Source organism: Suricata suricatta, chromosome 3 (genome assembly GCF_006229205.1).
Source record: "Suricata suricatta isolate VVHF042 chromosome 3, meerkat_22Aug2017_6uvM2_HiC, whole genome shotgun sequence".
Lineage (NCBI taxonomy): Eukaryota > Metazoa > Chordata > Mammalia > Carnivora > Herpestidae > Suricata > Suricata suricatta.
Window position 1 is genome coordinate 130,235,089 of NC_043702.1, and position 24,513 is coordinate 130,259,601.

At 37.0% G+C, this 24,513-nt stretch overlaps 1 protein-coding gene across 1 annotated transcript in view; it reads right to left on the minus strand.

Moving 5' to 3' along the window:
• HMCN1 (hemicentin 1) overlaps positions 1 to 24,513 on the minus strand; it is a 436,837-nt gene that overhangs the window by 120,978 nt on the left and 291,346 nt on the right. Inside the window, exons 43-48 of the mRNA XM_029935183.1 lie at positions 20,932 to 21,054; positions 19,378 to 19,539; positions 17,695 to 17,976; positions 14,663 to 14,830; positions 9,967 to 10,080; positions 9,313 to 9,399 (exon numbers count right to left, since the gene is read on the minus strand). Coding sequence (XP_029791043.1) covers positions 9,313 to 9,399; positions 9,967 to 10,080; positions 14,663 to 14,830; positions 17,695 to 17,976; positions 19,378 to 19,539; positions 20,932 to 21,054 — 936 coding nt within the window. The remainder of the gene's footprint in view (positions 1 to 9,312; positions 9,400 to 9,966; positions 10,081 to 14,662; positions 14,831 to 17,694; positions 17,977 to 19,377; positions 19,540 to 20,931; positions 21,055 to 24,513) is intronic.

A 24,513-nucleotide genomic window follows, 5' to 3' on the forward strand; every position in this document is an offset into this window, starting at 1 on the left:
AAAACTTCCCAAACATGGGGAGAGAAATGGACATCCAGATTCATGAGGCCCAAAGGACACCAAATTGGTTGAACTTGAATAAAGCTACACTGAGACACATTACAATTATGTTTTTAAAGTTAAAGACAAAGACAGAGTTTGAGAGCTTCAAGAAGAAAAGTCTATCACATACAAGGGAACTACCATAAGACTTTAAGCTGGTTTTTAAAAAAATAAGGTCTAAATGGAATACTGCATGGCAATGAGAAGGAATGAAATCTGGCCATTTGTAGCAATGTGGATGGAGCTTAAGGGTATTATGCTAAGTGAAATAAGTCAGGCAGAGAAAGACAGCTTTCACTCCTATGTGGAACAGGAGAAATTTAACAGAGGACTATAGGGGAGGGGAAGGGGAGAAACAGTTAAGGAGAGGGAGGAACGCAAACCATGAGAGACTCTTAAATACTGAGAACAATCTGAGGATTGATGGGGGGTGGGAGAGAAGGGAAAAGGGGTGATGGGCATGGAGAAGGGCACCTGTTGGGATGAGCGCTGGGTGTTATACGGAAACCAACTAGACAATAAACTATATTAAAAAAATAAGGCCTACTTTGGGGGTGCCTGGGTGGCTCAGTCGGTTAATTACCCGACTTCAGCTCATGTCACGATCTGGCAGTTTTTGAGTTTGAGCCCCACATCGGGCTCTGTGAGGCCAGCTCAGGGCCTGGAGCCTGCTTCAGATCGTCTCCCTCTCTCTCTCTACCCCTTCCTTGCTTCTACTTTGTCTTTTCTCTCTCTCTCTCTCTCTCTCTCTCTCAAAAATAAACAAACATTAAAATTTAAAAAAAATTTTTTAATGTTTTATTTATTTTTGATACAGAGAGAGACAGAGCATGAGAGGGGGAGGGGCAGAGAGGGAAGGAGACACAGAGTAGGGGAGGGGTAGAGAGAGAGGAAGACACAGAATGTGAAGCAGGCTCCAGGCTCTGAGCTGTCAGCACAGAGCCTGACGCTGGGCTGGAACCCACAAATGTGAAATCTGACCTGAGCTGAAGTCGGAGGCTTAACCAACTGAGCCACCCAGGTGCCCCTAAAATTTTTTTAAATAAAGGTCTCCTTTGTATGCCAGGAAAGAATAGGATAATATATTCAAAATATTAACAGAAAAAAATTATCAACCAAGAATACTATAGTTGGCAAATTATGAAGGAAAAATATCTTCTTGAACAAACAAAAGCTGAGGGAGTTCATTATCACTAGACCCACTTACAAGAAATGCTAAGGACATTCTCAAGTGGAAATAAGAGGATGTACAAAACTCACTGGTAATGGTAAATATAGCCAAAGTCATAGTCTCGACAATTGTAATGGTAGTGTGTAATTCACTTACAACTCTAGTTTAAAAGTGAATGTATTTAAAGTAACTATAACTGCAAGCATTTGTATATGTAAAAAGTATAAAAATTTCCACATCAATAATCTAAAATGTGAGGGGGAGAGAATTAAAAGTGTAAGATTTATGTATACTATCAAATTAAAGTTGTTATCAGCCTAAAAAACATATAAGATATTTTATGTAAGTCTCATGGTGAAGAAAGATCTATAATAGTTACAAAAAAGATTATGATAAAGGAGTCAAAGCATACTGCTACAAAAAAATTATCAAATCACAAAAGAAGACAGCAAGATAAGAAGGAATAAAGGGCTGACAATACAATAAGAAAACAACAAATGGCAATAGTAAGTCCTTACTTATCAATAATTAATATAAATAGATTAAATTCTCCAATCAAAAAACAGAGAATGACTGAATGGATTAAAAAAAAAGATTTAGTAATATGCTGCCTACAAAAGAGACAAAGAAGTTCATTATGTAATGATAAATGGATCAATCCTCAAGAAAATATAATAAATATAAATATTTGTGCACCCAAAGTGGGATCAACTAAATATAGAAACAAATACTAATAGAACTAACAAGAGAAATAAACACCAATACAATAATATTGGAGAACTTAATAACCACTCTCAACAATTGAAAGATCATCCATACAGAGAATCTATAAACAACAACAACCAACAAACAGGATTTGGACAATACTCTAGACCAAATAGACAGACTTATACAGTACATTCCATCCAACAGCAGCAGAATACACATTATTTTCAGCACACATAGTACATTTATTAGAATATATCATATGTTAGACCACAGAACAAGTCTTAACAAATTTAAGATGATTAAAATCATACAGAGTATCATTTCTTATCACAATGGTATAAAAGTACAAACCAATAACAGAAGGAAAGCTGAAAAATTCACAAATACATGGAAATTAAACAATACAATTTAGAATAACCAGTGGATAAAAGAGAGAATTGAAAGGGAAATGAAAAAGTATCTTAGGACAAATGAAAATGGAAACACAATATACCAAAATTTATGGTATGCAGCAAATACAGTTTTAAGACAGAAGCTTATATTGAAAAATGCACACATAGAAAAGAAAAATTTCAACTAAAAAAACCCTTACTTCCCATACCTCACAGAACTAGAGGAAAAACAAATAAAAGAACTAAAACCAAAGTTAGCAGAAGGAAGAAAATAATAAAGACTAGAGCAGAAATAAATGGAGAACGGGAAAACAATCAAATAAAAAGATTAACAAAACTAAGAATTGGTTTTTGGAAAGATAAACATGTTTAGCTGTCCTAAGAAAGACAGAGAGAAGATGTAAGTAAATAAATTATAAATGAAAGAGGAGACATTACAAGTGATACCATAGAAATACAAAGGATTATAATAGAGTATTATTGATACTATCACCAACAAACTTGACCACTTAGAAGAAAGAGACAAATTCCTGAAAACATACAACCTGCCAAGACTGAATCTGAACAGAAAACGCTAACAGATTAATGAATAAAGAGACTGAATCCATAATCAAAAGCCTTGTAATAAAGAAGAGCAGAGGATGGTTTCACTGGTGAATTTTACCAAACACTGAAAGAAGAATTAACAGCAATTCTTCTGAAACTCATTCAAAAAACTGAAGAGGAGGAAATATATCCAAACCATTTTACAAGGCCAGCATTACTCTGATACCAAAGCCAGGTAAGAATACCAAAGAAAAGAAAACTACAAGTCAATATTCCTGAATAATACAGGTTCCAAAAAAAAAAAATCTCTACAAAATACTGGCAAACTGAATTCAATAGCAAGTGTAAAGGATTATACACAATAATCAAGTGGGATTCATCCCTGAGATGCAAAAATTATTTGATATATACAAATCAGTAAACACAGTTGATCACATTAATAGAATAAAGGATAAAAATCATATGCTCATCCAGCTAAATGCAAAAGAATGAAATTGGACCACTTTCTATACCATATACAAAAATAAACTTAAATGGATTAAAGGCCTAAATATGACACCTGCAACCATAAAACTCCTAGAAAACAAACATAGGCAGTAATTTCTTTGACATCAGATATAGAAACATTTCTCCAGATATGTCTCCTCAAGCAAAACCAAACCAACAAAAGCAAAATTAAATTATTAAGACTACACCCTTTTGCACAGTGAAGGAAACCATCAACAAAACCAAGAGACAACCTACTAAATGGGACAAGATATTTGTGGATGATATATACATTCATATACTCATATATTTTGGGTTAATATCCAAAATATATAAAGAACTTATATAACTTAACATCTCCAAAAACAAATAATCCAGTTAAAAATGATCAGAGGACATGAATAGATACTTTTCCAAGAGATAGTTGGGTAGTAGACACATGAGAATATGCTCAATATCACTAATCATCAGGGAAATAAATGCAAATCAAAACCACAATGAGATACCACCTCACTGTCAAAATGGCTAAAATCAAAGACACAAAAAACAAGTGCTGGTAAGGATATGGAGAAAAAGGAACCCTTGGAGTGCCTGGGTGGTTCAGTCGGTTAAGTGTCTGGCTTCGGCTCAGGTCATGATCTCATGGTTTGTGGGTTCAAGCCCTGCATCGGGCTCTGTGCTGACAGCTCAGAGCCTGGAGCCTATTTCGGATTCTGTGTCTCCTTCTCTCTCTGACTTTCCCCTGCTGGTGCTGTCTCTCTCTCTCAAAAATAAAATAAAAAACATAAAAAAATTAAAAAACAAAAAAGAAAAAGGAACTCTAGTGCATTATTGTTGTGAAAAAAGGAACCCTCATATACTGGTGCAGCCAGTGTAGAAAACAGTATGAAGGTTCCTCAAAAAATAAAAAATAGAACTGCCTTATGATCTAGTAATTCTACTGCTGGGTATTTACCCAAAGAAAACAAAAACACTAATTAAAAAAAATATATACACACACCCATGTATAATGAAGTATTATTTACAATAGCCAGGATATGGAAGTGACCCAAGTATCCAGGTATAATAACATATGTATATGTATATAACACATATGTGTATATAACATATGTACATGTGGAATTTAAGAAATTTTTAAAAAAGGAAAAAATAGACAAACAAAAAAACAGGCTTTTAAATACAGAGAACAAACTAGCAGTTGCCAAAGGGGTGGTGGGTAGAGAGATGAGTGAAATATGTGAAGGGAATTAAGAGTACATGTATTATGATGAGCACTGAGTAATGTATAGAATTGCTGAACCAATATATTGTATACCTGAAACTAATAACACTGTATATTAATTAAAATTGGATAAAAAATCATATGCTCATCTCAACAGACAGGAAAAGCATCTGACAAAATTCAACATTCATGATAAAAACTCTCAAAAAGTTGCCTATAGAAGGAACATTAAACATAATGAAAGCCATGTATGTATGACAAATTCATAGCTAAAATCATACACAATGGTAAAAGACTGATAGCTTTTCCTCTAAGATCAAGATGAAGTTTCCTGCTCCTACCATTCGTATTCAACATCCGCGCTGCAAGTCTTGGCTACAGAAGTTTAATTCTTTTCAAACCAGGCAAGAAAAGAAAAACCTACAACTACATGGTCAACTAATCTTCAACAAAGCAGGAAAGAATATCCAGTGGACAAAGGACAGTCTCTTCAACAAGTGGCACTGGGAAAACTGGACAGCTACATGCAAAAGAATGAAATTGGACCACTTTGTTATACCATACACAAAAATAAATTCAAATGGATGGAAGACCTAAATGTGAGATAGGAAACCCTCAAAATCTCAGAGGAGAACACAACGACAGCCTCTTTGACAATGACTATAGCAATTTTTTCCTAGACATATGTCCGGAGGCAAGGGAAACAAAAACAAAAATGCACTATTAGTCCTCATCAAGATAAACAGTTGCTGCACAGCAAAGGAAACAATCAATGCTACTAAAAGACAACCTATTGAGTGGGAAAAGGCGTTTGCAAACGACATATATAATAAAGGGTTAGTATCCAAGGTCTATAAAGAATTTATCGAACATAATACCCCAAAACCAAATAATCTAGTTAAAAAATGGGCAGAAGATACAAATAGATACTTGTGGATTCTCTCTTGGTTGGTGAAGCCATACCCATGGAATGGGGGAGACCCCCAGGATACCTTCCAAAGAACCAGGACATCCAGAGAATGACTGAGTGCGCAACCACTGCCCACCCTTTTTCAAGATGGAAGAAGCCTCTTCATGGACTCCTCAACCTGAAGCCACTCCACAAACACAAGTCCTTGCCCTTGATATAACACGGGGAAGCCTTAAACACCTGTCTAACCAGGCCGGCATCCTCTTACAACACAATGATATTGCATATACCCCTAATTCACATCTGAAGGCCATGATCTACATCATTAGCAGGAATTCAGTATATGTAACCCTGATTCTTCTTCTTGCCCTCATTTGTCTAGGCCAAGTTCAATATTCATATTGGGCACATCTCCTTAACCCACCTATATTTGATAGCTTAACACTCCTAGGCTGGGATATTCCTATTAGCAATAATGACAGAGTTCACGGAATGAGCCAGTCTTAACCCACCCTTCCAAACCGAACAAGAACATTGGCTTTATATGTGAAGACCTCAATGGTGACTCACTCCAGCACCTATGTGTGTGACTCAACTTAGCGACTTATCTGCCTGTCTCAAACTAAAAATCAACTGGCTTGTACATGTACGGCTCCAAGGCTCTACAAGGCCAACTTATTTTTTTTACCTTTTCCTCAGCCACAAGCTTTGATTTATCTCAAAAAACAAACATATCTCACAGTCCTAATGTTATAGCTTGTTCTAGTCTCAAATATTCAGACCACCCCTGAAATAATATTCCTTGCACAACCTGTTATATAATCTTCAATGGGGAAGTTGGACTATTATTGACAGGGGTCCTAGAGGACATCTTGAAACAAAATATTCAAATAAGGCTATATCTTTGACCAGTCTAGTAGAGAATATTTTCTGGAAAGACAGAGGCTTGTCTGGCCCTATAATTTCTGCACATAAAGGGAAATTAAAAGGACCTTGGTTTGTTAATCTTTGGAAGCTAGGCCTTCCCTTTTCCACTTGTATGGTTAGCCATGGTGATGTTTATGTAAATCGACATATTAACATAACTTGGGCCTCCTTGAACAACGATCAATTTGCATGGACCAGTATTTGTGTCCCTTCTCCCTACATTCTCTTTGCTATCTCCACTTTACAGAACAACTAGAAGATAATTATAATATCTCTACCTCCCAGGGCTGGTTTGTGTCCTGCATAAATAATCATAACATCATCCAATTAAATATCTCCTCTTTATTAGTACTTAGCACCTGGATTCCTGGTAATAGCTCTGAGCCCTGTATGTATCCATCAGGACTACGTGCTCTTTCCAAGTTTGTTCAACACTAGTACTCAGATGTAAGGCAAAAAAGATTTGTTGGCCTGTTAATCATGGGCATCCTAGCAGCAGTAGGTGGTATTGCCTATTAAGACTGTTACTGGAATCAGACTGCATAGTACTATCCAAACAGCCCATGTCCTTAATAAATTTATGGCCAACACTACCAAAGAATTTATAAGCCAAACTTCTATTGATAGACAAGTTTTGGCATGCCTCGAAGCTCTTGAGGCTGCAGTGGAATTCATTGGAAAAAGACAGGAGGCCTGTACCTTCACTCTAAACTGCCCTGTGACTCTAACTACCAGCATATTTGCATGACTGGCATTCCTTAAAATCACTCCCAAGCTTGGGATGCTGTCCAGACACACCTTCACAGTGTTTTTTCTTCTTACCTCTCTAACAATATAGAAAATTTAGACGTGACATTGCACCAACAACTACAATATGCAAAAGACCAACTTAAAAATGAACGGGCTGATTCCTGGAAAGTGTGGCATGACCTAAACCCTTTCTCACTTACAGCCAGTACTCATCTTAAATTCTGGATAACTCTGGGAAGGGAATGCTTTTACTGTGCCTCTTTTTATGTCTTTGCAGAATCACCCTCCAAGCCATCCAAAAGCAAAAGGACCAGGAGCTTGTCGTGACAGTCCTTGAACACAAAACTAGAAGAACCAAGAAAAACAAAAAAAGGGGGACTGTGGGTAATAAGCTTAGGAATTCCCTGAGGAATTAACTGATGGGTTAAGGAGGCATAAAGAATTAAAACACCACAGAATGGACACACCCAAGTTTGGGTAAACAAGATTAGGCAAACAGGGCAAAGGCCCCCAGTACAGGACAAAGGTACAGGAATAGGAAATCTCTGAATGAAAACATCCAAGATTAGGAAAACAAGATTAGCTGTTCAGGGGAGAAGCACCCTCGAAATTAGTATAATAGCAGAAAGCTGCTTTCACTGGAAGGAAGGACTAAAACGTGTAAACAGAACTATAGACCCCAGATGGGCAAAGTTGCCTGGAGTAGAGCTAATTAGCAAAAGAAAGGAGCCTTGTTGACCCTGAGGTAGTATGTTTTGTGTTTCTTATCCCCTGGGCCAGTTTAAGTAAACAGAGTTGGACCTCAAGTCTGCTGAAAACAACCTTCCATCCAGTACCAGAATTCTGTTTTGTATTAACCAAACTGCTAACACCGCATATCTTCAAAACTCCCTTTCCCCCATGCCCATGACTTAATCTTCACAGTTTCATTGTCTCTTTTGCACACCCATCACGCTTGTAAGTCTTCTGATCCTAATAAAAATGGATCAAGGACTCTTACTCGAGGCTCTTGTCTCCTCCCCAATGTTAGCCTTTCTAGCATTTCCATCCTGCATCCACTCTCTTGCTGGACAAGAGAGAACTTCAGACCCAGAGTCTAAGAGATGGGAGTACTAAACTAAAAAACTTCTGCCCAGCAAAAGAAATCGTTGGCAAAATAAAAAGGCAATATAGAAAAGACAATAATTTATTGAATTGAAAGAAAAGACAGATGTGTCTTTTTCTCCCCACCCACCCCTTCTTTCTTCTTTTCCTTGGTGTAGGGGGTATTCTTTTTATATCTAGATTTTTTTTTTTTAAGTTTATTTATTTTGAGAGGGGGAGGGACAAACAGAGGGAGAGAGAGAAGCCTAAGTAGGCCCCAGGCTGCCAGTGTATGATAGGTTTGGCAGGCTCAGGGAAAGGAACATCAAGATGACCAATAGACCGCCATCCCAGGACTTTCCCACCAAACAACACCAAGATGGCCAACAGACCATCCCGCTGACCAATACCAAGATGGCCAATAGACCGCCATTTTGGAACTTTCGCTGCTGCCAGCTTCTCAGAAAACAGGTCATCTGCCCCTGGACACACCCCCGGAACTAGTGCCCTATATAATGCCCTGCTTTTTGTCCTACTGGTGCAACTTCCCTGGCCCATCCTGTCCAGACCAGGGAACCGCGCCTGAGAGTGCTCCCAATAAGGGCCTTTTACATTTATTTCTGACCTTGGTTTTCTGTATTGTTTCTGCGACTTCCCTGGCTGGTTCCCTCTGGGCCACGGAACCTCACTGGAGAGCTCTTTAATAAAGGGGGCTCTGGTCTTTTTTTCCAGTCTCTCTGTTTTTGTGGCTTTCTCACTCCACCAATTTAACCTTACAGTGTAGAGTCTGATAAGGGGCTGGATCTCACAAACTGTGAGATCATTACCTGAGCTGAAATCAAGAGTCAGAAGCTTAACCAACTGAGCCATCCAGGCACACTGGAATATTCTTTTTATCTCCACACAATCTGAGAAATTTCCTCCTACACTTCTTGGCTCTACTTAACTAGAATCCACTTTCAAATGCTTATTATAGTAGTTTGACTTTTTTCTCAACTAATTAAGATACATAGTGGAGGCAATAAATAATCAGTGAGTGGAGGAACAGCCGAAGTACAAGAGCAAAGTCCCTTACCTGTCACTTCACAAGTCAGTGTAATACTCTGTTTCTCTTTTACCTTCATGTCTTCCAATGTATTTTCGCCCACAATGCGAGGTGGCACTAAAAAAAATATTAAATGCAGAAAAAAACAGAAAAAGTAAGCAACAATTCCAATAGAAGGATTGTTATTTTATAAGCATCTATGTTTATATTTTTATAATCTATAACTTTTAAAACAAATCCCCAAATTCTCATTATTTGTTTACTAGAATAATGTCATAACATTATTTTGATCAATTCCAATTTTTAGATATAGTATAAAGTTATACATCATGAATTCACTTACACTGAATTTTATTGTAACATAAGTTATAAAGTCTGGATAATAATGCCAACAAGTTGATAAGAACATTTATTAGACATTTATTTCTCCCACTAAAGCTCAGATAAATATTCACCTGAAACAAGTTATCAGAGTCTCAGAATATTATTGAACAATTGTGAACTGAAAAGACATGGCATTTCAGGCATTTTAATCCAATTACATTCAAATTATTCTAACTTTGAATTATTGCCAAAGGTATCAGTCCAGGGGCCAAAGAATACATGAAATGTGAGATCAAACTGTAGATAAATTATAACTCTACACACAGAATGCATTAAGCCAACTGAAAGTTATAAAAATACCTAATACTGAAAGCCCAAAGACTTTTCTTTCTTCACCAGCTGCATTTCTTACAACACAAGTATACTCTCCAGCATCTTCTATTCTGGTCTGCATCAACCTCAGAGTCCTGCCCCCTGGAGAAGCAAACCACCAGATGACTCAAAAAGAAATCTGTAACTTTAGAAGTTGGCCAACCAATGCTCAATTTAAATAAAATTTAGTCAATATGCTTCAAAGGCCTTACACATTCATTTATGTCAAGCTTCTTAATAATCATGTTTTAAACCTATATGAAACAAAAGGTAACTCAATAATTTTTTGGTTGAATGTATAAAAAAATAAATACAATGTTAGGAGACAGTAGGCAAGAAATGGAGTTTCAGAGAGGTGATGTTTGAACATAATCTTAAAAGGCAAGTATACTTTAACACATAGAGGAGTTGAGAGAAACTACTGTAAGTAATGTATGAATGAGGTAGTAGAGTAGAAAACAGATGTGCGTTGTGGTCCTTAAAATAGAGCAGGTGACGGGAGCCTGGGTGATTCAGTAGGCTGAGCTTCTGACTCTTGATTTCAGCTCAGGTCATGATCCTACGGTTGTGACATTGAGCCCCACATTGGGCTTTGAGCTGAAGGTGGAGATTGCTTAAGATTCTCTGTCTCTCTCTCTCCTCCTCCTCCTCCTCCTCCTCCTCCTCTCCCCCATTCACTCTCTCTCTTTCAAAAAAAAAATAGAGCAGGTGAAGCCAACACTGAGCGATGAGACTAGCTGGAGTATGGTCAGACTCTTTGGCTTCTTGAATGCCATGCTATGGAATTGCGACTTTATTTTGTTCCCTAAAAGCTATGGAACTGTGTAACAACAAAAAAGGTCATGATGTGATTTATGCTTTAGAATGACAACAGAACATTCAGGAAAGAATTCCCAGTTTGCCACTGGGCCTATGAAATGGGAATGTGAGAAGGAGAACTACACCAGCACCCCAGACTGGGGTGACATCAGTCTATAAGAAATAGGAGAAATCATGAAGACTGACTACCAGTCTTCACCTGAGTTTCATGGAGTCCTAGATCATTTCAGTCAAAGTCTGTGGGGGCCACTTGATTGACTAGCACAACTCTGCTTTCGTTACATTTTATATTTTGAACTTCAATGTAGGGACAAAAGATTCTGCATCCAAGAAATGCTTGCAGACTGAGAGGGAAGCTCTGATACGCTGCAGGGTCTAATCACACCCTGAAGGACAAAGGAAGAGGAGCCAGTAAATGGGATGAAGCAAAGCTCGCGGAGAACTAAGGCACACAGAGAGGAGAGTCCTTCAAACCATCTGAGAAGTGAATTCTAAGGGAAAAAAAGTAATTCATGTCTCGGATTTTGTAATACTTTTCTACCTTGTACATTTTCGCTTAGTACCCAGAATCTGAACTAAAAACATGGAAATGGTTAAACAAGGAATTTTTATGTAAATAGTCACCTGGCTCTGGATTCCACAGGAGATTTCATCTGCCTCGTTTTTCATAAACACAAGCTGTCACTGAGCTTTTGCTGTAAGCAACCTTCCCATCTTCAACCCACTGAAAGGTGAACTTAGTAGTAACTTACTGAGACAAACAAAGCTCATTGCCTGAGTTGAATCCCACCCTGAACTGAATTTAAATAAGAAAAGTTAAATACAGAAATTGTGTACACATGCCAAAAAATTGTGTTAATCAGGCAGGGATTTAGGCACTCACTGCTACTTCAAGTTACTGAGACCAAAATAGGATTCCAGCTGAGAGAATATTAACATAATACAACTTTTATAAGAGCTATTTGTAGTTCTGCAAACCCTAACCTCCTAAATCTCATGATCTTTCTTGTGTTTCCTGGTCCTCTCACTTAATCCAGTGATAAACAAGCAAACAAACAAGATCTGAAAATAAGTTATACTTCAATGGAGTTGTTTCTTGTACCTATTACATTTTTATAGCAGCTCTCTATTCTTGGCAGACAGCTTCATAACAATGACCTTCACAAACATACTGCTTTCAGAAAATCTGTATGCAGTCTTGGGAGAACTAATCTTAATGAAACAGAAGTGCACAGCAGACCAAGGACCAAGCAAGTCATGTGCCATTCATCTGATTCTCATTCATCTATTGCTCAATACACATGTTCAGACTGTAAAACTGAATGACTCCTTTGGCAGTGCCACAAGGTCAAATATTTTTAATGTGTTCACTCAGGGATCTCCAGCTGCTAGTCAAGCAAAATAAGACTAAATAAAACCAAAACACCACCCCTGTAAATCTATAATAAGCCCAAGCACATCATTCTCTGTGATAGCAGTATATCACTACTATCTTGCCTTTTTTATTCCAGGAACCCTGAAGTAGATAATATATTTAAAAAGAGTTCCTATTTTTTCAGCAATTGAGAATTAAAAAAAAAGCCTAAAACATGAGCATAATTTCAAGACATGAAGATAATGTGCTCAGGTTTTTGGTAACCAAATTGTAATAAAGCATTTCCTAAGATCAATAGAGACTAGGAGTCCTGTGCAAAGGAAAGTAATATAGTAAGCAAACAGGAAAACTTCCCAGGACAGGGACCCGCAAACCTTTTTCCTGGTTGTCTATGGCCATGCTGAACATGTATCGGATGCTTACCATAAAAGCAGGCTCTATGTTAACTGTTTTATATGAACTCATTTCAACTTTACAAAAACCCTAAGAGGCAAATACTAAGATCTTCACTTTATAGGTAAAGAAATAGAAGTTAGCAATGTTAAGTAACCTTCTTGGGATTGTAAATTTAGTGAATATTATAGGCAGTAAATATAATACTTACGGCAATATATATTCTTCATCAATGTCCCATCATTTATAACCAACATCTTGAAAAAACAGACGGACCTTTTGATATTTAGACCTAATTCAAAACTAGGATCTTATCTGAAAAGCCTTCAAAAGTGGGAATTTAAACTATTTACAAATTTGGAGGCAAGAGGTCACTTACTCTTAAAAATAGTTCATCTTGGTTTTAAACAATATAAATATTTTTTAAGTCGCTTATATTCAGACCCAAATCTAGTCCCTAGAATCTTCCATAAACTGGCATTACTTTTAACCTCTGGAACTAGACAAATCAACATAATCCTTTTCTGCATTGTGGTTCTTCATGTCTTTAAATCTAATTTTCACTGTGTAACTATAGGTTACATAAGGTTTATATTTTTCAGCTTAAATACAATCAGAAATGTAAATTATTTTGCAATAATTTACCATCATAATTACCCTTCTTTGAAAATATTATCAATAGGTCCTTCCTCTAGTCTTCCTAATGAGTAAGTTAGGTATAGAATACAATTAGTTTCTTCCTTTATTTAATTTGTGAAAATATATTTTATTAATGTGGCAAAATACTGCTTTTTTTGATGACATTACACTGTAAGTGTATACTGAATCACAAGCACAATTCAGAGCTCTTCTTATATGAAGAATTCTGAAACTGTATTTCACCCTAATTTTCATTGAAAAAAATTTTTTAAGTTTATTTTTTTATTTTGAGAGAGACAGAGACAACACAAGTTGGGGAGGGGCAGAGAGAGAGGGTGAGAGAGAATCCCAAGCAGGCTCCATGCTGTCAGCTCAGAGCCTGATTCAGGGCTCAAACTCACAAAACCATGAGATCATGACCTGAGCTGAAACCAAGGGAGTTTGGCGCTTAACTGACTGACCCATCCAGATACCCCCATCATTATGTTTTTAATGAGTGCAGGAGTTTAACTTTTATTTTGTTGGGCTTAACTCAAAAGTTCCAGGGTGAGGTGTGCTTGAATTCAAAAGCTTTCACTCAACACATTAGGTATCCTTCTCAGTATCCAAGCCGTTTATTAACCACAGCTTGGCAAGATTGTTTTCTCGGTCTGTGTACAACCTAAAGAGCGAGGTACAGACTCATTCCTAAAACAGTGAAGTGCAGACTCCTGTGGCATGGCATTGAGACACCTCTCTGCACGCTTTCAGGTTCATAGAGGACAAGCTAATAGGTTTTCTTATATCATCAGGTGAAGCAGAAGCTGAATATCCCTTTTACATTAATGATAAAGTTCTAGTTCACAGGAAACTAACCATCCTGAAAATCTAAAACTCACTCAGATGAAATACTTGGTTACGGAAATTTGTTATAAAATATGATTCATTCTAGATTCTGGCTTCATTTTCAGTACTTCTCTGCATTTTTCACTTTTTTTTTTTTTTTTTAAAGAGAGACAGAGCATAATCAGGGGAGGGGCAGAGGGACAGAGACAGAATATGAAGCGGGCTCCAGGCTCTGCATTGTCAGCACAGAATCCAATGCGAGGCTCAAACTCACGAGTTGTGAGATCATGACCTGAGCTGAAGTCAGCAGCTTAACCCACACAGCCACCCAGGCGCCCCGTTCCTCAGTTTTCAAATTGTTTGGTACTCATTGTAGCATGAATGCTCTTGACATTCCCATGATTCCAGTAATAAGCAAGTGCCATGATCTCTTTTATTAAAAAGATCTAGAGAAATTTACAGATTTCTCCCCCTTTTCATATAGCTTCTCATGTCCTTCTAAATATCTTTTCTTAATATGACTGGCAATATAGTAAGAAACTAGATCATAAAGAAAAAATAAAAGAGAAATTAAGGAGAAACTGTGGCCATAGGAAGCCAACAAGATTATCAGGCTATGAAAATTCCCAATACCTGAGAGAATTCTCACAGAGCTGCTGAGGCTGACAGGCCACCCATCTTTAAGCCAGGTAATCGAAGGCAAGGGAATTCCTGAGGCTTCACAAGTCAGGGACACTGAGTTCTTTTCCACGACACTGATATTTTCAGGTTTCCCATGGTTTCCTATGATGCTTGGAGGGGCTGTAAGACAAAACAAACAAGTAAAGGAAAATAAAATAGATAATATATATCAAAAACCAAATCCTCAACAGCCTATGGCTAATAATGAGACTTCCATTTTCTGATCAACAGTAAGCAAAATAAGCAATCACAACAGTGAACTTATTAGTAGTAGCGGTGCTTTTAGTGTGACAGTGCTGGAGGTAAAAAATGCTACTTCTTCCCCACTCATAGCAGTAAAGGACTCATGCCATTATTCTCTTGGTGGTGAATGATTTTCTGTGAGTTACTCGTCTTGTCTGATAACTTTCTAACATGGATTTATGATTTCTTATGGGTAGAATTTTCTAACAATTCTAATCCTAAAAATTCAAAGTAATCTAACAAAAAAGATGCTTAATATTGAAACCTCTTTTCTTTTACATTTCTGATTTGTTAGCTTTGGCTCACACATTGGCAGCAAACCATAGAATATTAATACTGGATGCTGTGCATGTCCTAATTGGATATTAAATGCAAACCATAGAAAATTAATACTGGATGTTGTGCATGTCCTAATTGGATATTAAACTTTTCACTGTTACTTAGATTCAAAAATAGCAGTTCCTAAAGATTCCATCCAAAAACTGTTAGAACTAATAAATGAATTCATTAAAGTTGCAGAATACAAAGCCAATACACAAAATCTATCACATTTCTATACATTAATAATGAAGTATCAGAAAGTAAAATAAAGAAACAATCTCATTTACAATTGTATCAAAAAGAATAAAATACATAATAATAAATTAACCACAGAAGTGAAAGACCTGTATGTTGAAAACTACAAGACATTAATGAAGAAATTGAAGAAAGCACAAATAAAATGATTGAGGAATTAATATTATAAAAATGTCCATACTACCCAGAGTAATCTATAGATTCAATACAATCCCTATCAAACTTCCAAGGTATTTTCCACAGAAATAGAATAAACAATCCTAAAATTTATATGGAACCACAAAAGACCCCAAATAGCTAAAGCAATCTTGAGAAAGAACAAAGCTGGAGGCATCACACTCCCTAATTTCAAACTCTTCTACAAAGCTATAGTAGTTAAAACAGCATGGTATTGGATAAAAACAGACACAAAAATCAGTAGTACAGAATAGAGATCCCAGAAACAAACCCACTCATATATGGTCAATTAATTTATGACAGAGGGGCCAGGAAAGTCCAATGGAGAAAAGACAGTTTCTTCAGTGAATGGTGCTGGGAAAACTGGATAGTCAAATGCAAAAGAATGGAATTGGACCACTATCTGACACCATACAGAAAATTAACTCAAATGAATTCAAGACTTGAATGCAAGACCTGAAACCATAAAACTCCTAGAAGACAACATAGGCAGTAAGCCCCTTGACATAGGTCATGGAGATGATTTTTTTTTAATGTGACATCAAAGACAAAAACAACAAAAGCAGAAATAAACCATTGGGACTACACCAAAGTAAAAAGCTTCCGCACAGCAAAGGAAACAATCAACAAAATGAAAAGGCAACCTACTGAACAGGAAAAAATACTTGCAAATCATATATCTGATAGGGGGCTAATATAAAAAAATATATAAAGAACTATACAATTCAATAGCGCAAAACAAGCAATCCAATTAAAAATGGGCAAAGTATATGAATAGACATTTTTTTCCAAAAAAGACATACAGATGGCCAGTAGGTACATGAAAAGGTACTCAACATTATTAATCAATAGGGAATACAAATAAAAAGCACAATACAATATCACCTCACAGCTGTTAGAAAGGCTATTATCAAAAAGACAAAAAATAACAAGGGTGAGGGATGAAGAGAAGAGAATCGTTGCGCACTGTTGGTGGGAATGTAAATTGGGGCAGCCAGGATGAAAACCAGGTTTTTTGAGGTTCCTTAAAAAATTAAAAATAGAACCACCATATGATGCAGCAATTTTACTTCTAGGTATTTATATGAAGAAAATGAAAACACTACCTTGAAAAGATATATCCCCGCCGCCTCCCCCCCATGTTCATTGCAGCATCATTTACCATAACCAAGCAAAGGAAACAACCTGTGTCCACTGATGGATGAATAGATTAAGAAATTAAAGTATTTATATACAATGGATTATTGTTCGGCCATTAAAAAAAAACTACTTGAAGGGTATCATGCTAAGTGAAATTAGTCAGAGAAAGATGAACACTGTATGAATGCTCTTAGATGTGGAATCTAAAAACAAACAAATACAGTTAAGTTTATAGATACAGAGAACAGACTGATGGTTGCCAAAGATGTGTGTGTGGTGTTGGGGGGAATGGACAAACTGTTCTTGGTTTTTGTTTTAGTTTAAATCAACTGAATTAAAAAAAAAAAACAAAGAAAAAAATTAGAGTTGCAATTCAAATTATATGCATACAAAAAATTGCCCCTGAATATATGTATGTTTGGTGTAATCCTATTGACATTTATGACTCATTACTTAAAATATTAAAGCTGACTTCAGTACAACTCATGAACAACTGATGCTGAGTCAGTAAGCTCTAGGGAACATAGGCTTGTAATAACCAAGACAGCAAATTTGGAAAACAGAATTAAGGAATATTACTTGGGATAGCATTGGACCAAAAGTACTTGCAGAAGATAATTAGACAATTATATCTACTTTACTATGTGCTTTTCTACTGGAAGCAAAGTAAGAACTGGGAGGTCAGGCACAGAAGAATAAGTGATGAACTGATCCAGAAGAGAGGTGCTTATGTAGAAAATCATAGGCTATAAATAAAAGACTCAACACAGAAAGTTTAAATCTCCCATCCAGGATGCTATAGATTTTAAGAGCCAGTGAACAGACTTATTCAGCTTCTTTATACTTACTATGTACACTTAAGTCATATTTTCTGTCAGCCATTCCTGCTACATTAACAGCAACACACATATAACGGCCTGTATCAGATACATGAATGTTCTTCAGCTGAAGGATGCGGCCTTCATCCAATATTTCCATTCCCCTTCCTTTGGTCAAGGGGCGGCCTTCTTTCATCCAGGTCACTTTTGGTTGAGGAATACCCTGCACCTCACATTCCAAGGAAATACTCTTCCCTCGAATCACAATAATTTCAGTAGGGTGGCTGCCACTATTGGATATTGTTGGTCGAACTAAAGAAAAAAGAAAAAATAATAAAGTAGGAAATGTCTGCTTCAAGTCTTGGATAGGAATTATTATCAGCCAAAGTTAAATTCATTTTTGATATTGAACTATTAACTACTAAAGAAAAGACCAAAGGTAACAGATAGCATTGCTACATTGAGAGGTTGAATTCCTCTCCAATATTTAAATGGTTTCATGCTTAGAGTAAACTATCAGTACAATAATAAAAGAATTCTGTGTTTGCTACTTTCCCTGCTTTGTGACAAGTTATACAAACATTTGAATTTGTCATTCATAGTCCTAATTTACAGAAGTCTTCCTAGGATTAACTTTAAAATAGATATGGTAGCCTCGCTCACAATCAATTCCTTTCTTCCTTCTAACTTCCACTATAGGAGTTAGAAAATCTGAGACTGTTTCTAAAAATTGAGGTGGCCACAGGAATCATTTCAGGCCTATAAAATCTAAATAAAGATTGGCTGGGCAGGCATAGGGGGTGAGGGAAATGGGTTGGGAATTTTTTTGTTCTCCCGATGAAAGGAAAAAATACCACTCCTTACTCTTATTTTTGTCTTCAATGTGGACTTGATACCACAGTTGCAGCAGTGATGTTGAGACCACAGAGGAAGGGCCAGGAGAATCCTAGCCCTCCTGTCCTGAGATGAGTAAGGTTCTGACCAACCCCAGGGACTGCCAACCTTGGGCTTCTCATTATGTGAGAAAATAAGCCTCTAACTGGTTAAGCCACTGATCGCCCGTTATTCTGTAGTTATGCAGCTGAACTACCTAATTAATACTGATCATAAGAAAAAACATTAGACCAATACTAATAAATATGTGTGTGTGGTGGGGGAGAAAAATGGGCCATTGTTAGTAACCTTGTATTCTAGTGTCAGTTCTATCATAGTCAAGGCGTGGGACCTGGGCCAGTCATGGAAACCCCCCTGGGCTTAGGATTCCACGTATACAAAATGGAGGCATTAATTTTGTTTTACATCATAGCCTATGTAAAGGTTAAATGAGATAATGTAAATATTTAAAATACTCAAATCGTATACAAATTAATCTTTAAAATAAGGTGTTTTTACATATTGCAAATATACCCCATGATACACTGCCATCTCCCCATTCCACATGTCCACTATCCCACCCACAACACAATTCAACCACACTGACGTATCTGCCACTGGCAAGCTGATGCCGAGTGGACAGCAGCTGTATTGCTAAGTAACAGAAATAAGCAACTGCTTTTTGTTTATGTCAGCACGATTAAAATTTGTGGGTCTCAAGATAGGTGTATTATAACTATACTGCCTTGAATGTATCTTAAAGATATAAAGAAAAAGTAAAAAGGGAAGACAGAAAGGTTAAATGATAATTGTGCCAAAGTCTGGTTGTTAATAACGTACTGTAAACTTGTAGACTGTAGTCTTTCTTTGCAGTTCCAGCAACATTTGATGCCACACATGAATACAGCCCTGCATCAGATCTTTCAGCAATTGAGATCTGTAACTGTCTGCCTCCAGATAAAGTTCTGACTCGCCCTGCAGAATCAGCCAGCACTGGGGAACCTGCAAAGAAATCAAAATGGCGAATACGAAGCGAAAACATACAACATTTGTGTACATACTCTGATAAGTATACTTATGTACTAGTTCAAGTACCTAAAAGGCAGATGACACTGTAAAAAATAATCCTATTCAAAAAGATCGAGGAGGAGAAGGAAAGGGAGGGAAAACAGAAGGAAAGGAGAATGAGGAAAAGGAAAAAGAGGAGGAGCATGACGAAGAGAAAGAAGAGATATTTACCAAGATCATCTTCCGCAAATTTTTTCAATCAATATCACATTTGAAAGAAAACAGAAAAATAAGATATTAAAACAGTAAACAGGGGCACCTGGATGGCTCAGTCAGTTAAGCATCTGACTTCAGACCAGATCATGATCTCACGGTTCGTGGGTTTGAGCCCCGCGTTGGACTCTGTGCAGGCAGCTAGCTCAGAGCCTGGAGCCTGCTTCCGGTTCTGTGTCTCCCTCTCTCTCTCTGACCCTCCCCTGCTCGCGCTGTCTTTGTCTCTCAAAAATAAATAAAAAACATTAAAAAAATTTTAAAAACCCAGTAAACAATTATTTTATTTTTTTTAATGTTTATTTTTGAGAGAGAGAGAGAGAAAGAGAGAGCGAGCACGAGTGTGCGCAGGCGCGCACGCGCACACACACCACACATACACATACACACACACACACACACACACACACACACACACACACACACACACACACACACACACACCCCCCCCCCCCCCCCCCCAAGAGGGAGAGGGGCAGACAGGGAGGGAGATATAGAATCCAAAGCAGGCTCCAGGCTCTGAGCTGTCAGCACAGAGCCCAATGCGGGCTCAAACCTACTAATCATGAGATCATGAAGTGAGCTGAAGTTGGACACTTACTCGACCGAGCCACGGAAGTGCCCCACAAAAATGTTTTTAAAAATCAGCTAAAAATATACATGATCTCCCTGATAGGTAATGGATACAAATAAATATTTATTGATAAATAAATTGAAAATTTGTTCAACTGCAGAATTCAATCCTAAAATACACTGCAAAACTGTCACAATACAGCAAAATTGTTTGTTATAGAAAATATTTTTAAGCTTATTCTAAGGAAGAAAAAAGAGTCTTGATCATTATAACCACTGTATAATGTGTTTGATTAAAAAGCAATCAACTAACACAGAAAATTATTCTTTTTTTCTGGAGAATAGTTTCAAAACTGAAGATTTTTCAGCTAGACACTAAAAGCATCACATGCTACACATGTAAAATGAAGCAATCCTGCTATCTAGTATTTTAGTATACAAGCCCTAGGAAAATTTGTTAATAAACTGACATGTTTATCATATAAATGTAAATTCATTTAATATTTATATTTAATTTTATAAATGTTAAGGGTGAAAACTGACCTTTTTTCTTCCAAATGAGATTTGGGGGTGGAATACCACTTGATTCACATAATAAACTAATGAGATTCCCTTCAATGACTGTAAGTTGAGAAAGTTCATCCGAACCATAAATATTTGGTGGTACTGAAAGATAAAAAAGGACAATTTTTACATTAACATAAGATTTCCTTAATACTTTACATTCAAAAAAAGATTCCCACTCAAATGACACAAGGAAGTCATTAGCACTTGTTGTTGATATATCAATATCACGTTAAAAGTCAACCTTAAGAGGTAGAATAAATACCTATTAGCAGACTTCCCATTTTCACAGATAGAAAACTTAATTAACAAAATATCCAAGTGGCTACAAAGAAGCTAATGTATTATAGAGAATTAGATTTCTTGCATCAAAATCTAAAGCACATACCAAATTTAAAATTAGCTGTGTTTGTGCCAAGCCAGTTTTGATGTCTCAGAGGCTGAAGAGAACTGGAAAATATCAGGCTTACAACAATGTAGCAAAGAACAGACACAAGGGGTTTGATCTAAGAAATGGATATGTTACCTGTTCTAGAGCCTCCGTCCCCATTGTCCGCTAGTTTCTCTTTGGAACCTTTAAAGTGAACCTGACTACCCATGCTTCTCTCAAGGAGGTTGAGTCTGCATTTGCTGGCTGAACTCTGTTCTCAAGATCTTTGTTCAGCTGCAGTTTCTAAGCTCCTGGAAGTTCAGGAGGGGGGAATCCTCCTCACCCCTCAATGCAGCTTCCAGTCACTGTTCAACTTCAACTGCCCCCATGTGAACGATTATTCCTTTGAGGCTCATGTCATCAACTTACTTCTTTTTCTCCCTCACCATCATCTGTGAACCCACTATTCTTCCTTTCTTTTCTTCTCTTTTCATTTCTTTCTGAGAGAAGGATGGGAGGGAGGGGGAGAGAGAATCTTAAGCAGGCTCCATGCCCAGTGCAGAGCCTGATGTGCGGCTCAGTCTCATGACCACAAAATCATGACCATGACCCCAAATCATGACCTTAACTGAGCACCCAGGCACTCCTAAGCATTGTTTATCTATTCATTGAAGAATTTGGTACTTGTTTCTATCCTTCTTCACATGGAAACCTGCCGTTCTTCGGTATGAACTCACCATCTAATGTATACCCAGTCTAACCACTATGGCTATTCACTTCCTTGATTTGCTCATCCCTTTCTCTACCATGTTTATCTTCTACATTTCTCCTACTGCTCTGTCCTTATAGCTCTTTCACTCAGTTATTCTCAATTCTCATTTCATTGACCTAATTGAACATCAAGTCTTTTCACTTCTCAGGAACCTCCCAATCCAGCTGCCTACTCTTGTTTATGGACTTCTCTATCCAGCTTAGATTTCACGATCAATACTTCCAACTACTCTTTTGTCAATATTCTCAGCTGCTTTGCACTGTTGCCCTTCCTATTTGGCAACTCTTTTTCTCTGGATGAATCCTATAGCTTACTCTGTCATCACCTATACCACAGATGGAAAGTTTGACAGAAGAAAATGACAATTACACAGATTGCCAACACTATAAGTTCACCATCTCCAACCTAAGTGCTACCCTTCTCCACTCCTGCGGCTTCCACTGACAGATACTTGCAAATCTGTATCTGTAATGCAGATCCCCTCTGAGATCTAGACTTTTATATCTGACTAATAAACATCTCTATCTGGGTGCCTCGGGGGCAATTTCGAACTCAGCTTATCCACAACTGAATTCAGTCACCTTCTGTCTCTGAGAAAAGGGCACTGCTGTCCACATGGCCCAGCAGGTCAGCTCCCACTCACATCCATCCTTCACCTTTTGTTTTCACACCTCTCCATGTAATCAATTACTTCTATTAATTCAGTTCCTTAAATACTACTAGAATTTATCTGTTTTATTCCCAAAATACATATCGGAATACCCCAGTCCTTCTTTAAACCCATACTTTAAAAATTGGTTTTAGAGGTCCTTTTCAGTCTGTCCCTTTTAACATTTTCTACCCAAGATCTTCTCATTCTCCTCAGCACCACACCAGACTCCATAGCGAACGATGTTTGGTTCAGTGAATGCAGACAGCATTCTCCAGGTCTTTGTAATGCTTTCATCCTCTTCAGAGAGCTGACGCCTACTCATCCATAAAAATCTCAATTAGATGTCATGAACCCTGATATATCTTCCCACAAAGACTCTTATGATCTTTTAGGAGATTTAATTTTGTCTATTTAAAGATATTTCTGCAGCAGCAGACTACATATTCTGTGTGACCAGCCACTTTGTCTTTCTTGTTAACCTCTCTATGTTTACCTGAGGCATTGTGCCTATAAGACAGAGGCACATCAAAGATATTTTTTCGAGTGAATCTATCCTTGATGTCTCAATTTCTTCTCCCCTATCATTCATTCTTATATCTATTGTATTCTGCTTTCTCCTATTAAATTGCTTTCCTTTATGGGCCATTGTTCTCATTTGTAAACTACACTTTGTAGTTCATGTCTAATTTCTCTGCAGTATGGGACATTATGCACTCATGCACGTAACCATCCATATAGGTCCATGTTTTTCTTTTGGGAATACCATTGTCCTCAATTTCCATGACATAAGTTTTCCCCTACCTCTTTGCTCCTTATCAGTTTCTTACTTTGTGTCTCTTTTTCTGTCTCTCTTTTTATATTGTACATGTGAGAGTCTACCGTATTCTTCTGTACACATTCTTCTTATTCTCTAAGGGATCTCAACTGCCACATATATACCCATGTCTCCAACTTTACATTTTAGCTCTTTTCTCTCCCTTTCCTAAATTATAGGCTTGTATTCCTGACTTCACGGAGGACAGCTTCACATGGACACTCTATCGGTATCTTCACCACTGCAAAAATGAATTTCTCACCGTACTTTCTGACTCATCATCATCTCTAATTTTTCTTTTTTTTTCAAACTTTACTTGACAACACTCAGTTCAGTGTCTTGTCCAGACTGGGAGTTACATGAATATTTTTCACATTTGAAAGTAATGAGGAAGAAAGGGAGGAGCAATGGAGGAAGAAAAAGGATGGCAGGAGGAAGGAATAGATGTTAATGGTATATAACTAATATGTAGTAAATAAATTTACTACTTAGTAAATTTCACTATTAAAAGGTTAGTCAATCATTTCACATGGTGAATAATAGCACTTCTCATAAACTTCTTCAAGAATTTTTAAATGATAATGATTTATAGCTAACAAATTATTTTCCACATAAATGCAGGCTTTTGAAGTTTTAAAAAGCATGTGCTCTCCATTGGAATCAAATTATTTCCTCTATCTATTTTGATTTTTTAAATGTGGTTTTGAATAAACTTTTACAAATCAAAGGTAAATTTCAGCTCATGATCTCAACAGTTAAAAAGTTTAAACAAATACAATAAAAAAAGGTGGCATGATGTGTTATAAATGAACTTAAACAAGTAAATAAAATAAAGGTGAATTTGCTGGAAATGGGAGCACTTTTTAAACAATTAGCCGATAGGCATAGCCAAGTACAAGTTGTGATAATGCCTAAGAATTATCTTAATTGGAAACAAATGGTAGAATTTTAGG